Source organism: Liolophura sinensis, chromosome 6, assembly GCF_032854445.1.
Source record: "Liolophura sinensis isolate JHLJ2023 chromosome 6, CUHK_Ljap_v2, whole genome shotgun sequence".
Lineage (NCBI taxonomy): Eukaryota > Metazoa > Mollusca > Polyplacophora > Chitonida > Chitonidae > Liolophura > Liolophura sinensis.
This window is the reverse complement of record NC_088300.1, coordinates 28845148-28862678: the sequence shown is the minus strand read 5'-3', so window position 1 is coordinate 28862678 and position 17531 is coordinate 28845148. Positions and strand designations below refer to the sequence as shown.

The 17531-nt window shown below is 37.4% G+C and overlaps 1 protein-coding gene across 2 annotated transcripts in view; it reads left to right on the top strand.

Annotated features, from left to right (window-relative positions):
* The window catches only part of LOC135466256 (GTPase HRas), a 34380-nt gene that overhangs the window by 882 nt on the left and 15967 nt on the right, over positions 1-17531 (top strand). For both annotated transcript variants that reach the window (XM_064743667.1, XM_064743666.1), the window contains exon 2: positions 14011-14059. In XM_064743667.1, the coding sequence (XP_064599737.1) occupies positions 14011-14059 (49 nt within the window). The remainder of the gene's footprint in view (positions 1-14010; positions 14060-17531) is intronic.

Sequence of the window (17531 nt, the reverse complement as noted above, 5' to 3'; positions counted from 1 at the left end):
TGACCAACTCTGTAAGATGGTCCAAAAGATGGCGGTCACATGATCACCCTACTGTGGGTGAAAACAAAATGGCCTATAACATTATGAGGTCACTTTCTTCACACAAACTGTATGTTACTAAGATCACTTTGTCTGATGCTTACGTTTGAACTACTATGTCATGGTGTTTCAAGAGTTGCTATTGCACTAACCCATGCCCTGTTCCGCTATAGCTTGCTTATAGTCTGCTATCACTTCTTCAAATCTGCGCCGGAGCCTGGGTATCATTCATCGTGGAAGATTCTCATCTACCTTAGGTTAACCTTGGAAATATTTCCCCATTGAAGCTAAACATCTCAAAACACAGACTATGGATAACAACATGGAAATATACAAAATCCTAAGTTTATTTGAATGTATTATGATACAGAAATTACCGTAAAATAAGTGGAATTGACGAAAGGTCACCGGAGCCATGTATAATGGCAGACATGTTCAATGGCATGGAACTGAGAACGAAGGAAGTACTCAAGATCTGTAGCACCTTCCACAATGAATGATGCTGTGGCTCCGAAATGTCACTGGTGCAGACTGTTTTTGGTGGAAAAAGTGACAGGAGACTAAAAGAGCCATGGAAGAACGTGGGTAACTCTTGAAAAGTCATGGGCCAAGAATGACATTTAAGTTAACCATGGCGTAGTAGTGCAAGCATAAATGTCATGGATAAATTTGACGTCCACAGTGCATGTATGGCTGTTTAGGTGGCCGTGCATGAAGTTTATTTGAAATGTCTTGTCTTTTACCTATTGCAGGATACACATAGAACTTGTTGTGTATATATTGTACATGTATATTAGTACTTCGGAGGCTGCTGGTTTACTTCTCTGGGCACTTCAGTTTCCTCCACCCAAAAAAATCTGATGGCTGTTGTACAGTTTAAGCATGAAATATTCTTAAGTATAACGTTAAATCCCAATCAAACAAATAATTAAAATAAACACACTCACTTTTTAATTGTGACTTTGAAAAAATGCAAAGCTGTTCAGGTGTCCTCTGACGTGAAGAACTTACTGTTTTAAGTAAAAGTAGTGGTGTATACAGCCCTCCATAACCGTGCAGTCAAGAAACTCAATGACATTTGGAGGCTACGAAAATTCCATTACCTTTATGCATCAAATAATTAGTGCAAATTGTGATGCAGTATTTTATGGACACAAAGTTTTAGTTTAAATAGCACCTTTCCATTGCATGACATCACCTACATTTAAACAATATTCACTCTTCAAAATTTATTTTAGCAATCCTAGATAGGAGTATTTGGACTATCTAAGCCACACTTGCATTCCAGTATAGACAGACAAGGTCATGCATGATAATATGCCATTACGAGATGTTCAACAGGTATATTTCCCAACCTAAACATGATGAAATAAACCTATCATATGTTCAGGTACACACGGGCCATGTGACTAGTCCATGAAAATCGCAGCAGAAAACTTCAGAAGATCACTGAGTAGATATAAAAACCTTTCTACAAGAAATTCTTCTAAATTGCAACGCTGAATGTCTCACATTATGACTGTCTATGTTCATGTAAAGATGTTGATCTTTATGAGTACTTCAGAATTAGATATGCTTGGTTATAAATTTGAAATGAACTGGTCATGATCCTGAATTTTCCTATGAAAATTTTAACCAAAAATAATGTACACAAGACTTTAAATCCATTTTGTCCATAGGTTTATGACATCATAGGGTGGTTGTAATTTGTAAAATATTTGAATTACAGAAATAGGATTCACCTACACTTCTTTTTCTATTTGTATTTTATTAACCAAAACAGAAGTCAAATAAGGGAAATGTTTCTGACAATTACAGCATGCATGTAATATACATGGATATAAATTGTAAGGCCTAAACTCAGATTTAATTTGAATTTCCTAATTAATGACTTGCAGCATACAGTAGTATGTACATGTGTTTAAACCAGTATTCTGGATTTTGTAAACTTATGAGGGTTATCACATGTGAAATTGATTAGTTTGAGTAGGTGTAAATGTGCCATGTGGGCAGTGGAAGGTAACTAATGGGTTGTTGATGAAAGTCCAAAGGTTAACACCCTGCCATATGGCATCAGAACAGTGCCATATTAACAGTATAACCTTTGCAGGTGTTAGGCGGTGTTGATTTTTTGCCCGGTTACACAATACACCTGGTCACATGATCAGGCAGTATGATTCTGGCTTTAATAGTGGGAAGATCTCTTTTGCATTTTAGTGGGGTACGCGTGTTTGGCTTGCCAGAGCGGCACAACAAGTCAAGAGCCTCTCACCAATGCAGTGGCTGTGAGTTCAAGTCTAGCTCATGCTGGTTTCCTCTGTGGTGGTGCGTGAGAAGACCTCGCAGTAAGCTGTGGATGGTCATGGGTTTCCCTCAGGCTCTGTGTGGTTGGCTCCCGTTATAATGCTGGCCACCATTGCATAAGTGTATTTTTCTTGAATATGGTGTAAACAGCAATGAAATAAATAAACAAAACACCAAACTATCAAATAAACAAATCTTGCATTTTAGGCAATAGGAAGATGAATTTTGGGTTATGTGTAATCCTAAGCCCAAAGAGAGGGTTTCAGTGCATGGCACAGTATATTTGTTGTTGATGATATATTATACCCATCATTTTGCAATTTCATGTACTAACATACATGTAGATACTGTACTGTTTGTGCAATAGGCAGAAAATCCTAAGCTGAAGAAAGATTTGTGAATATTGAATGGCATTCAAAGATTGAAGAAGTGTGAAGATAATTTACAATTTTGTGGATTGTGAAAAGTAACAATGTTGGTGTATATTTATAAGCCAAGAAATTGCCTTGTTTTTGCCATTTACCCACTTACATGAAAAGGATTTATGAGAACAAAGACACATCACATTACATTTTAGATTAAAAAAATTTGGTGAAGTTGTCTTGGAACTGTACAGATATATGTAAGGTGACTTCCGTGTAAGGGGTGAAGATGTACTGGTGTGTAAGAAGCTTGTCTACCAATCACAGGTGTTGGACTGTTGCTTCGGGGGATCATTTTGGGGGATGCTTTTCATCACCAGATGTAAAAAAAAAAAAAATTATTAAGGGAGATAAGTCAAGGTAAAGTTACATCTGTGAATGATGTTACCTCCCATGAAAAATTTAAGCTTTTCCACTTCATAAACTATTTTGGGGGATCCGAAGTAAATTAAATGTTTTAGAATATGTGCCATTATTTAAATGTGTACGACATCTGGTTTTCCCCTGTCAGACTGTGTTACTTCAATGTGCTGATCATAATGCTGCATTTAAGTAAACTGAATTTACAAATTTTATTTCGTAGCAAATTTTGCTGATAGAGGAAATTGCATTTTACTAGGACCCTACTGATAGGTAGGGTTGAAAAAAGGATAGATTTTTTTGTTTTCAAAAAACATGCTGCCAAGCATTGATCCATTATTTTGAGGGCAGTTCGAAATGTAATGTTTGATAAACTGTAGATATAGCTGGAAGAGACCAAACTGATTCTAGCAGCTACACCAAGGCAGACAAAAAACAAATTACAGATGGAGACCTACAAGAGTCATGGGTATTGCTTCCATTCAATCAGATTATTGTCGCAAGAGATTAAATCAAGGCAAGTCAAGGAAGTATGGCTAAAGAAAAGTAGCATTTGCTACAAAATCTGATGAGTGGCTAAAGTGACTGGCTAAAAAAAAATAGTGACCCAGAGGAAGCCCTTTTACTTGGATTGGGAATTTGTAAATCACCTTGATTTCATGATTTATGGGTTGTTGGTGACAGTAAAGAGGCGGTTTGCTCAATCTAACATTCATTGAAGACTACTGGTCTTCTGTCAACACAGTGTGCATATACGCATCAAAAGGGAAAATTTGTCAGTAAGTTGCCAAAGGTTATTTAGTAATTTGCCCCCAGGCACTCTAGTTTCTTCTACCAACAAAATTGACCACCATCATATATATCACATCGTCTTCAAATTTACAGAATTAAGCCTCTTTTTATGGTTAACATGTGTACTGGGTTTTCATGACAACACTGTATTAGAAGAACTGCTTCACTTGAGAGTTTGAAATAAGATAAACCTGTGTTTTTCAGTCAACACCAAGCCTGATGGCTTTGTCCATTATTCACTCTGCCATGATGGGCCTGTGATGAAGTTCCAAAACTCTTGTTGCATATTGAAATAATGTATGACCAATTGCATTCAAGATACTTTTCCAAATTATGTAAGCCTCTAATTAGACTTACAGATGAAGTGTTACTCAATAGTTCAGGGTCCACTACATGCTGCCAAGTGTCTGATAAACTTCCATATCTAACCCCACAGTTGTTGTTGTCTGAACCGACAATGCCATATATGTTTGGAACTGAACGAGTATCAGTAAATCTCATTGACCCAGATACGGCCTTTCAAGGCAATACTACATTTCAGATGTGATAAACATATTCGTCAAGGCCCGAGTTTGTAAAGTAGGTGTACTGGATTATCATGATTAACATTGATCCGTAACATGCTTAGTATTGTCCACTTGGTATTCAAGGGGCTTTTTTTTATCATCCACACATCTAGACACATGACCAGATGAAGAAGTACAGGAGGGGATTTTACTGTACTTGTTATAGAAAGGTTTGGGGCAACTTGTAGATGGTCGTGGGTTTCCTCCCACCATAATGCTGGCCGCCTTCATATAAGTTAAATCTTCTTGAGTCAGTCACCAGTCAAGTAAACAAGTAATATTTGTTCCTGTTATCTGAGACCAGATAACCCTTGCCTCCTGGTTTTTTACATGTACATAGCTCATTGTTTCTAACCTTACCACAGTCTGGAATCGGGACACCTGGATTTTGGTCTTTGACTTGGTCTAGAAAACAAATTTAAGAGATGAAAAAAACTGTTGAAAAACTATTCATGGACTAAGCTCTTGACGTGACCTTTGGTCAGGGATCTTGGTCCGTAAGCTGGGATCTTTATTCTTGGTTCATCATTTGCAATCTGTGCTTCTGTCTTTTTTTCTACAGTAGTCTTGATGACACAGACTCATGGTTGGATATCAAGGCTTATTAATTTTGATCTGGGCTCATAATTTCTGCTGTGGGCCTTGTCCCACAAAGCAATCATAGGCTAAGTTGATTGTAACTGCCGAAGTGACAAATATCATTGACATGTGTTTGCTATTAAATGTACAGTGTAGTTACGATCAACTTAAAGTGTATTGGGGCCCTGGGCTAAAAGGTTTCTGTTCTGAACCCTGCTTCAGTCACAGACAAACGTGTACTTAGCTATAGTTACAATGGACTTACAATTGCTTTGTGAAAACATGGTCATAGGCTTATAATTTGAGGATTCTCGTCTGGTCTTGGAGTTTCTTATTGGGGATACAGTGGCTAGGATCTGGACCCATTCAAGATGTGTTTATTGTCAGGGTTCATGGTTTATCATCAGGACTGAGACCACTGATTGTTTTGGGATCTTTGGGATTTGTAAGGCTGGGGTTGCTGTTTGAGGTTAGCTAATTAAAGAAGCCGGTTTCCACAATGCATAACTAAAAATGAGGTCACCAACAAACAGTATACAGCAACCTTGTCTCTTCTAAGGTGGGATCTTTGCACATGGATTGGTATCAAGGTTTGTTTTCCATGAAATGTATTTGTACTATCTTGCTTGTGATCTTTGTTTTGAGGTTGAAGGACTGGGATATATGTATATGTTTACCTGTATTACATGCTATACAGGGTATTTTGGACAAAAAATTAATCAGTGTAAATATGTAAATTTTTACTATTTTGCAATATTCCAAGTGATTGACTTTTTAACAAATATCAGCCTTGGGTCTTTGAACATGTTTAGGTATAAAATTTGTAATAAAGTTTGTAAAATTTATAATACAGGTCGCCTTATACATGTAACCTTTTCAGACTTTACTATCATTATAACACTATAAATAGTACAAGTACAAATTTTTCTAAAAAAATCTCCAGTGTAGCCTCTTTAATTAGTATAAATCCTCATTCCTTTAATTGCTGTGATGAATAGTGTCTTATGATGTTTCATGTCTCTGATTTGCCAACTGGTTGCACTCTCTTTGCTAATGGTCTGTTTGTGTATTATCTGCAGGTAGTTTATATGTGTCGTATGCATCAGTGTCATTTATGTCGGCTCTGGCCAGGTTTGGCACCAGGGCTCATTAGATTTGTGATTGAGGCTTGTGATTGATATGTGATTGAGGCTTACAACTGATACATTATTGAGGCTCAAGGCTAATGCATGATTAAGACTCGATGTGTCATTTAGGCCTAAGACTGATACAAGATATGTGATTGGGGCTCATGGTACCCAGATGTATATATGATTGAAGCTCATGACTGATACATAATTGATGCTCAAGATATGTGATTAGACTCATGACTGATACATGATTGAGGCTCGATATGTGATTGGGGCTCATGGTACCCAGATGTATATATGATTGAAGCTCATGACTGATACATAATTGATGCTCAAGATATGTGATTAGACTCATGACTGATACATGATTGAGGCTCGATATGTGATTGGGGCTCATGGTACCCAGATGTATATATGATTGAAGCTCATGACTGATACATAATTGATGCTCAAGATATGTGATTAGACTCATGACTGATACATGATTGAGGCTCGATATGTGATTGGGGCTCATGGTACCCAGATGTATATATGATTGAAGCTCATGACTGATACATAATTGATGCTCAAGATATGTGATTAGACTCATGACTGATACATGATTGAGGCTCGATATGTGATTTTGGCTCATGGTACACTGATTTATGTTGTTGAGGCTTGGCATATGCCAATTGATGCTGATGATATGTGATTGAAGCTCTTGAAATGTGACTCAGATCTGTGTCTGGCAGGTTATAAATGATATACGTGTACATGCGTTCAGTGTACAAAGGTATAATGTTCATGTGACTGACCCACTTAGGTTATCCTAGATGAGCAAGTGTGTCAGTAGAGCACTAGGTTGCCATGAAAGCCATCTGGTTCATGTATAGAAAAAAAAACACCTCAGATATTTTTGGTCTACAGATTTGTTCCTTGGCAGAAATCAATAACCTTGCAAAACAAGCAGTGGTGTGTTTACAAACAGTCTTGAATATGGAAGCTTTGTCGTGCTGTCGGGGTGTTTGCCGATGTACGGTTCAGAAAGACTGTAAATGTATGATCAGGTGGAATATAAACCATAAAGACTGCAGATTGTTCCTGGTGATAAAAGAAGGGACAGCATGGCTCAGTTTAAATAAAAAACGATCTTGCATTGCAGATCATTTAGCATTGATCTACATGTAGGTCCTGATTCAGCAAGTATCTAATAGCACTTACAATGTTGTGATAATGTATTTTTACAGCTATGCTAGTCATATGTTCATGTAGCGCTTATAAATAACACTGTGTCATGTGCAGGTAAATCACAATGTTATGTGCCCATAACTCATACTGCCAAACATGTACATATATGTGAAGGTGAATCATATTGTCTTGCAGGTAAATCATATGTAGTGCATATTTATAGCCGTCACCTTTTTTATGGATCTATTGGTGAGAATCGCCAGGGTCCCAGTACAGAGGCATGAAAAAAATGTGAAGAAAACGCCGGAAGTAGTTGCACTGAAGTACAAGGTGTCAGTACACTTAACTAAATAGACCCTGTCTTATGGTCAGATATTAGCTTCTTTTCATGATGTTTTCTTCATTGTTTTGTTGGGATTTATATGTTATGATTATGCAATGAATAAAAATTTTATTTATGTGTAGGTGTGTAATTATGTGTAGTTTGGTGTCACGAAAACTTATCGAAGTGTCAAATACCAGTCGGTACCTTGATTGCCTATGATAGTGTACGTAGCAAAAAGATTTACAACATGTAAGGTAGCCTACGTTCATTTATTTAACGGCTCCTAATAAGATTTAGGCCTACCTAATGGCAATCGAGGGCTTTGTTAGTCCCCAAAATGGTGAAAATAAAGAATGTGAAAGAACTTGACCTTGACCTCAGTGCTGCAGATAAGAGGCGTGCAGGCATAAATGCACTTAAAAAAATTAGATGATACACCTAAATTCCTGAAAGCTATAGTGTGCATGCGAGATTTAAAGCAAACGGTCCTGTCAAAATGGAAAGTAGATTTACAGAGTAGTTTACGTGCGCGGTGCTCTGCACGGCGTGTTAGTTTTCAGAAACTGAAGGCAAAGGCTCATGTACCACTACCCGTAATCGTGGAGAATGACTTCTGTGATACTTGTATTTGTGACATTCTCTAGTGTTTGCCATGAAGAAGATGTAGCAAGGGCAAAAAAATGGTCATTTGCATGACCATACAGCAAGTTCTGCTACTGTACAGCATTAAATCATCCTATCGCTCCCAGTAAATGCTTTTAATTGTACACTGACCATCAGTTATTTGTGCAGTGTTAAAATGTGATTTGATGTATCTGTCATTTCTGAGGGGAGAAGCTAATGCAATGAAAAACAACGATCATGAGAAAAGCTAGTGTGCAGAAACACTTTAGATGTATACTATATACTGCCAATAAATAGGGGAGTTGTAAGGACTAGGACTATATTTACATTTACTTGTTGCTTTCCATGTGCATTCTGACATCATTTTTGACTGATTTTTTCTTTTACTGATTTTTCATTGGTTAAAATTGAATGGGGACATGTTCAGTTAGCATTAAGAGAAAAACAGCAGCGTTTATCATTCTAGTTTCTGTCATTTATATGACATTGCTTCACAATTTGTACTTTTTTTTAAAGTATTCACTTAACTTGTTGTGAAATGCTCTGGATTCAAACTCCCATCAGACAGCATGTCAGGTCCGTAGCTGGTTGCTCACTACACCACTCCAGCTGATGTGCCAGAACATGGTTTTTAGAGGCCTTTATGACAGATGAACATGGTAAGGGTTGAATGCACTAGTGTATGTGTGACATGATTTTGTCATGTGGACTACATCTGAAGTAGGTCTCCCCCATATTTGGTCAGCAGTTACCTTGATGTGTTGCCACATGTGGCAGTTGTACAAATAATAATGATTTTCATGCTCACACTAACCGACCAAATAGAAATGGTAACGAATGTCTTCAATCTTGCAATATATCATAATATAATGTTCTGGTGCAATGCATTCTCTTAATGAGGTGAGGCCGGTGCTCCATTACAGACAGAATAGCTGATAGGCCCTTTGTGGGTAGAGAAGACCAATGAATTGTACTAGACCAGTGAATTGTACTAGAAGACAATTGGTCACCAGTTAGAAGAAAAATAAAATAGATGAAGAGCAATAGACCCATTTCACAGCCCTTGGGCAGTTTCATTCAGCTCCAGCAGTGACAAGTTGATCTGGCCTTTGATATGTTGAGTGCCCATGTGTTGAACCCCTAACATTCCTACTTCAAATGACCTATTGATTTATTTAGGGAATGCTGAGATTTTTGCATAACATTTTGAACACAGTTTTGTACAACTAAATCATTATGCCATTCTGTAAAACAGGTCTGAAGTGGGTCGTGTGACCACCCGTTCATAACTTCACTAGTGACCAGTAAGGCCTAGTTGTCCAAAGTAAGGTCGCGAAAGCTCTGCAGAAATGGTCAGACTATCTGGAAGCTGAAAATTATACAAATTCAGTGGATACAAGATCACTGACAGCTATTCAATAATAGGCATTTTCCTATGCAAAAACATGGGAGATCGTGTGGTCTCTAGCTTCTGATCCATCTTGCAGAATGTGCACATAAATCATACTGCCATACATGTATATGGGCTTGTGAATTCATAATCACACTGTCATGTGCACGTAAATCATACTGGCATACTGTACATGTACGTGTGCTGGAGAATCATACTGTCATGTACATTTACAAGTAAATCATACTGTCATGCAGGTAAGTCACACTGTCATGTGCACATAACTCATACTGCAAAAGGTACATGTATGTGAAGGTGAATCATATTGTCTTGCAGGTAAATCACACTGTGTCATATGCAGGTAAATCACACTGTGTCACATTCATGTAAATCACACTGTGTCATGTGCAGGTAAATCATATTGTGTCATGTGCAGGTAAATCACACTGTGTCATTTGCAGGTAAATCACACTGTCATGTGCCCATAACTGCCAAACATGTACATGTATGTGAAGGTGAATCATATTGTCTTGAAGGTAAATCACATTGTCTTGAAGGTAAATCACATTGTCTTGAAGGTAAATCACTCTTTCTCATGTGCAGGTAAATCACACTGTGTCATGTGAAGGTAAATCACACTGTGTCATGTGCAGGTAAATCACACTGTGTCATGTGCAGGTAAATCATACTGCCAAACATGTTTTTGAAGGTGAATCATATAGTCTTGCAGGTAAATCATACTGTTTCATGTGTAGGTAAATCATACTGCGCTATATGCTGGTAAATCATTTAGTGTGATATCATACTATCTTGTGTAGATAAATATAACTGCCATGTGCAGGTTTTATGCATATACATGAAAATCTTTGAATGCAAACTTGTCATACTGTCATTTTCTAGTTTAATGTATCATTTCTCCTTTCCTCTTTTAAACAGTAGGTTTGTATCAGAGAAAATAGATGAAATTGCCAGGACTTAATTTACTACTGATGTAAACCAATAGTGCCATTGACCCTTAGGCCAGTGGGGTATCCAGGGCCAGTCCAATGAGATTCACATGTGAAATATAGAAAGTGGGAGCTGGCAAAGAGGTTTAATATAAAGGTGCTAGCCTTTCAACCACAGTGCCACACAAGATAAAGAGTTCAGTTCAGTTGTCAGATTTTCTACATTGCACCGCTTTTGCTTTTTCTCATTGGCCTTGATGGCAATAAACATTCAACATGACCACTGTTGGACTGAATGGTATGATTTTCTAGGTAAGCCAAATGCAGAATACGAAACCTAGTGCCAGCAAGAGGAAGGTTTATTAAAGTGTAGTTTGTGGAGGAACAGTGTGTGCACTGAGTGCATTAAAAGGTATAGAAATGAATTAAATGGTTCAAGCTCTTGCTTCCCATGAACCGGGAAGTGGCCTGTGACCAGTGTCTTGGTTTACATGTGGCCGGTTTTGAGTGTGGTCATTGATAAAGCTTGAGCATTGGAAGCTGCCCATGGGAGCTGTCCAGCAGCATCTAGATAGACTGGAGAACCTGGTTATTTGCTTGCACAGTTCAGCTAACATGACAAGCAGGCTACTGGTCCAGGTGCAGGCACCATCATAGTGCAATAATCAAAGTAGGCAGCCCTTGTTCAACATGTGCACATCAGCCCAATGTTTTAGAAGAAGCAATGCCCTAAAGCAGCCACCCAGATACATCTGTATGCTCCTGATGCAAGCCTTAAATGACCAGCCAAGTCCCTATATCCACATATTCACCATACCATTATATGGATTGATGCATGTGCCAGTTGCTCCAGTTATAGCATTACAAGGCTTCAGTCCATGGTGTGCAATTTTAAACACAGTTTACCCTGAAAAATTAAGATGTTGATGATTGTGCTGAGGAATTTGCTCATAGTACTCCTTTATTTAGGATGTGTAGTGTGGGAACGTTAGCAGAAAAAAAAATGTATACCTTTTTGTATTCAGTCATTTCCTGACAGCTGTAATTTTGGTCGCCCTCTTTCTGTATTAATAGTCCAATAGGCTACATGTATTTGGACCATGTCTTGCTGTAGGTATGGAGATGTATGTACATGTATCATGAGCACTCTACTGTATTTTACATGTACTTTAAATGACATGATATTTCGCCAATAAAAGTGCATTTTCAGAGGCAAATAAATATCACAAAATATTATTTTTGGTGCTGAAACTTACAATTTTCTAGTGTAATTTTATCCCGTGCTCCAAGCAAAGCTCAAAATTTTTTCTAAAAACAGTAAAACCTGCAGAATCAAGAAAAATGAGAAAGTCAGTCATGGATGAAGTGTATGGTTATTTAGGGTATGCATGTCTCATGGTGTGTCGATACCAGATCTACTTGTACACTGTTTTTCCATCTTTTTAATTCATGTTTCAGTGTGCCAACAACATAATTATTATGTACGATAGGACATAATTTTGCTTTACTATTACATAACATAGTGCCTGTCATCGCATTGCACAATAGTTATGACTGTAATCTTGACCCATGCATAACCTGTCTGTCCTGCACCAAGTCTCCGTCAATCATCAATGGCAGGGAGATGTGGTTAACGTGGTAGTTCTCTAGAGAATGCTAGCCAGCTCCCTTGATGTGTAAAACAGGGCGTAACATTTGACATTTCCATCTGCAATCCCCACTCATTCATCTTTCACAGCACAGGAGCAAATTCAAACAGCTGAACCTCTTGTACTGGATTTCAGGACATTCACCTTGCAGATGTAAGCATACTGCTGGGTGCTACATGTATTTATAGCACTATAGCCTACCTTTGACATTCTCCTGTAATTTACATGCAGATGATCAGAAAGTAAAGCTCCTGTGTGTCAAATGTGTGAAGACATTTTAGTGTGGTGTTTCTTGTCAAATGCTGATCCTGAAAATGCATTATACATTCGTGGTAAATTTTCCACTTTTTTAGTTTGTGGAGTTTCATGCAGTGAATATTGAGTTGACATTTGACTAGCCATACCTGGAGGATTTAAATCCAATAGCTCACATAACTGGAGAACTTGATCTTATCAAGCTGGTAAGAAAATGGATACAGTCTATGCTCAATCTGATCAGTTGCACAGCTGGCATTTTATTCACTTCTAGTGCTTTTGGTTATACATTTGTTCATGCCGAATTGCTGTGTTGTTACTGCCGTGGGTTTACGAAACATCACGTTCCAGTACCTCAATAAAAATTCAAGCATTTTATGCGTGAAAAAAACAGATTATTTGTTCAACATGAGCGATGCCTTTCTGTTGCGGTAACCATTAATAGAAACCTTGCAAACCAAATGACCGTGATTGCTTTGGCTTGTACTCAGAAGGTCTATCTGGCACTCCAGGATATTCTACCGCAGCCATCCGATACATTAAGCTCTGATCTGCAACACTGACAAGTTCAATCAAGAATGATGACATTGAGCAAATTACAAAGCTGTTAGCATCCGTATTTTAATCTGAAGATGTAAAGCTAATTGTCTGCAATACACAAGTATCAATGTACTTGTAGGCACATCATGCATGAAAGAAATGTCATTAACATTTTAAATAGGTAAACATGTAACTACAGCTATATGTAACATTTTGTTCACCCTTGAAGTACATGTACATACACATACATGCATGTATCTTGTTGCGATAAAACTGAAATGTTGTTGAAAATGACGTTAAATCTTTCACTCACTCACTCACATGCATGTATCATTCTATCAGTTTGTGTATTTATGTTGGTACATAATTGCCTTTTCCCACATGTATTGAAGACGGCTTCAGAACCCTAATGGGTAGAGCATCCATCGCGGGGTGGAGAGATCCCCGGGTCGAACACGAGCTGGGTCATACCAAAGACTTTAAAACTGGTACTGGCTGATGCATTTCTCTTTCTCTGAGAGGTTAGAGTAAGGAAACATGATGGTTGGCCCAGTGTTGGTATAATGTGACTGTGTGAGGTGTCCTGTCTGGTGTCTTCAGCATAATACTTCAGTGGCGGCAGCACTTTGGTGGCATGGACTCACTTTGCCACAAGAAGACAAAATATATGTACATGTACAGAAACCCATAGACTTTTAATCATCATAGGACTGAAAAATTGTTAAGTACAACATAAAACTACATGCATTTGTAGAGTATGAGGAATTAAAATTTTCTTTCATTTTCCTTAGTTAACGTTCATATATGTGTAAGATATGTAAGCTGAAACCTATTCTCATGTTTGAATTATCAGCAGAGCATTTTTTTCATTCAAGATGTAATTATGTACTTCTTTAAATTATATATTTTGTTTGCTTTCAGCTGGAGGCGTTGGTAAAAGTGCCTTGACAATTCAGCTCATACAAAACCAGTAAGTATTACATGTCAGTATAAAGTCTGCTCAGAAATGTTTTGATTTCTGTCTTTTATTGTGTACAACTATGTTAAGTGATGAGTTTTTAATATAGACTATTGAACTTGACATGTCTATGTACTTTCAGCATGTAGTATGTCAACATATCAAAGCTGTGCTTGATTCTACACTATGCATCATTGAAGTAGCTCCGCAAGCGTTTAAATTTTGATGTTAAGTGTATGAGATTTTGAATACCTATTGGTTAATTCCAAATCTGATACCCGCTCATAGCGCACCTACTCTTCTAAATATTGACTGCAAAATGCCCAAAATTTTTTACAGCAAAATTGGCCAATTTCTGAACCTTGTAAAACTGCTTTTAGGATCAAGGAAAGGGCACATGTCCTACAATACCTCTAGATTGGGGCCAGATAGCCTTTCCATGTGGCAGGAATGATGACAGGTGTACCTCATACATATGTTGATTCATACATGCAGACGGACAGACAGACAGACATGCATACATGAAAATGGAGATTCTTGCAGAAATTTAATTGTGTGCAAAATTTGGGGGCAAAACTCAAAGCAAAGCCCCTGTCATTAGTAATGCTTTAACTGCAGTTTTAAAGGTGAAGAAAACGTAAAAATGACACAAAGTTCAGATGAAAGAATGCAAAAAGTTATTCCTAAAAGTGGTCTTCACTATTTTTTCTGATTTTTCCTTAAGGAGAAAAAGACACTTGAAAATAATTTTTGTATGGTTGGTATGTGGGACCACCTTTTGGTATTTATAGTCTTTGTTTAATAATGTGATAAATGAGGATGGTAACACAGGTTGAATAAATATTTTTGTAGCAGAATTTGTTCTTTCAATTAACAAATGTATTAAACCTCAATTTGGATCATATTTATATTTTTAATACGTTCATAAATATTATCATAGTTTAGGCTACATGCATATGTTTGGATATGTAAACAACAAAGTTATATTCATATAAATTTATTAGACAAGCATCACTTCCTTATTTAAGATGTTATTATGCAACAACCATAAATACCAAAAGTTGGTCCCAAATACCCACCGTACAAAAATACAAAAAAAGATCATATTTGCAATTAAGTTTTGACGCCCTTTCATCTGATTTTGTCATTTTTACCAAGTGACTGATATCTAACCAAGACCTCAAAGTGGTGAATGAATAATACTCCACAGAGGCAAATCCGTTCAACATCCGGGGGTGATATTAGCCTGTTCAAAGTCATCTGGTTTTTCTATTGATAAAAGCTGTTGACCAACCAGCTCTTAACGTCCATCAGTGGTCAATCGTGCTTTCTTCCTGCTGTATCTTTGATCTGTCCATTATGGGCTTCGAAAATGTAACCAGAAACAGCCTTGAAAATAGCCTTTCCTAGAGAGATAGCGTCAAGGTGGAGAAAATAATGAGACACATCTATGTACATATATGATTTGTGTGTTTCATGTACATGTAGGTATAATGTTTATGTGCAATTCCTGCACTGTCTGTTAATTTGCATGTATTTATTTGATTTGGATTTAATGTTTCTATTTTTCCCTGATACAACAGGTGGCAGGGTTATGGTTGAAGGAAAGTTGAAGGATTAGTGTCCAGATTATTATTTATTCATAATTAGATGCCCCCTGTATATATTGTTAAATTGATTGTAAAAAGTATTGAAAAAGCTTAAATTAATCTGAGTAATATGGCACTTAAAATAACTTGATAATGAGGCTGGTTTGATGCATTTTTCCCCCGCCAACACTCGGTAGTCTCCGCCAGATTACATCATACAAGTCTAAACTTTACAAGCTGCCAGAGCTTCACAGTTTAGATCTTAGAAAAGAGCTACAAGAGTGACTACAAACATATTGAATTTCTCCAAGAAATAGTTTGTTGTTCTGCATACGACGAAAAGGGCGTCAAAGAACCCTGAACTTTCCAGAAGATTTGGCCCTTAGGAAGGCATGGATTTACAGTACAAGATGTAAGGATTTTGTTCCCACCTAGAACAGCCTTATCTGCTCTCGCCATTTTGATAAATATTAAATCTCAAGATAAACACACAAAATGTACAGTGTAACTCTTGATAAAGCTATAGCTCACCAGTCCATATGCCTGAACAAATTCAACTTCTGAATCTCAGAATCTGAAGTCTGACCAGAGATGTCCGTGTCATACATGTAAATTGTAACTTCACCATCTTCCACTTTATGGGTTCAAATTCATATATTTTCTTCTGTGCAGCTAGAATCTATCTCAAAATTGACATCGTTTTGGTACAAAATTGTACGTTATTTAGGGCAGTTAGACTTGAGTTGGCCATCTATGTCATCGCTGAGCTGTACCATGCAGCCAGCTGGAGAAGGGTTAGGGCTGTAAATCTAATGTTTTTGGTTGATTTACAGTCATTATTACGTTTCTCAGAAGCCCTTCCAGTAACATGTTGTTTAAACAGGTTATAATCTTTATAATCAGGACAGGAAGCTAAATCTGGACATTAATCTTTGAGTTCGCCTTGTCAGGTATTGGGCCAAACCTAGATCCATAGAAGTGTGAAAGAGGATGTCCAAAAAGCCCATGTTGCTTTAACAAGGAATCAAAATGGCATTATTTTTTGTATTTTACTTGACCATTTGGATGGGTACCTCGCTGATCCGTTGCTGAAAAACCTCCAGACTTAAAGCCCCAGCCAGATTCTCAAGAGCATAATTAAACGTATGACTCCAGTGATCATGGGCCCTTGGGCTGTACAGTTGTTACATGTAGATAGAAAGTTACATGTAGATATATGCATATCTCCTGTAAACACATGGAATAAAGAGCGTTAAAATCTTTTGATTGTATTATATCATTTCCACAACAGAATCATTATTGAAAATCATGCCTTGGAGTGATTGATGGATAGATTTTTATTTTTTACAGACCTTTGTACATGTAGAAAAGCTGAACTTTGATTCTGCTGGCCATACATGTACTTGATAAACACTGACAGGGAAACGACACGTAATTTCAAGGAAAGGAATGCTTCTTTTTGACAACGTACCTGAATATGCCTTAAGTCGTGATTGTTTTGCCCTTGCCAGACTGTGTATCAAGTTTAAGCTGACACATTACATGGCGGTTGAGTAGTGGACACATGAACAGTTATAATATATATGTATCATTTTCCCTACAGAAAGTTACCCTAGAGGGAATATGAAGCATCCCTAAAGCTGGGTGCACCATCTGTATTCAGGCCAAGAATCTTCTCAACTTAATGCAGAGCTCTACTGGCATCTCCTCAACTTTTATATATTATTCATAAAACTGTAGATCTTTATACATCTGTGGGTCAACTTCTACGTCTCTGAGCCGATGAAAAATTGCTGTTTTGGTCTAATGCGCATTCATTCATTCTATGCATTTAGAACATTTTATTTAGACACATGCGAACTGTGATGTGTTCATTTTGTCTGGCATCTGTATGA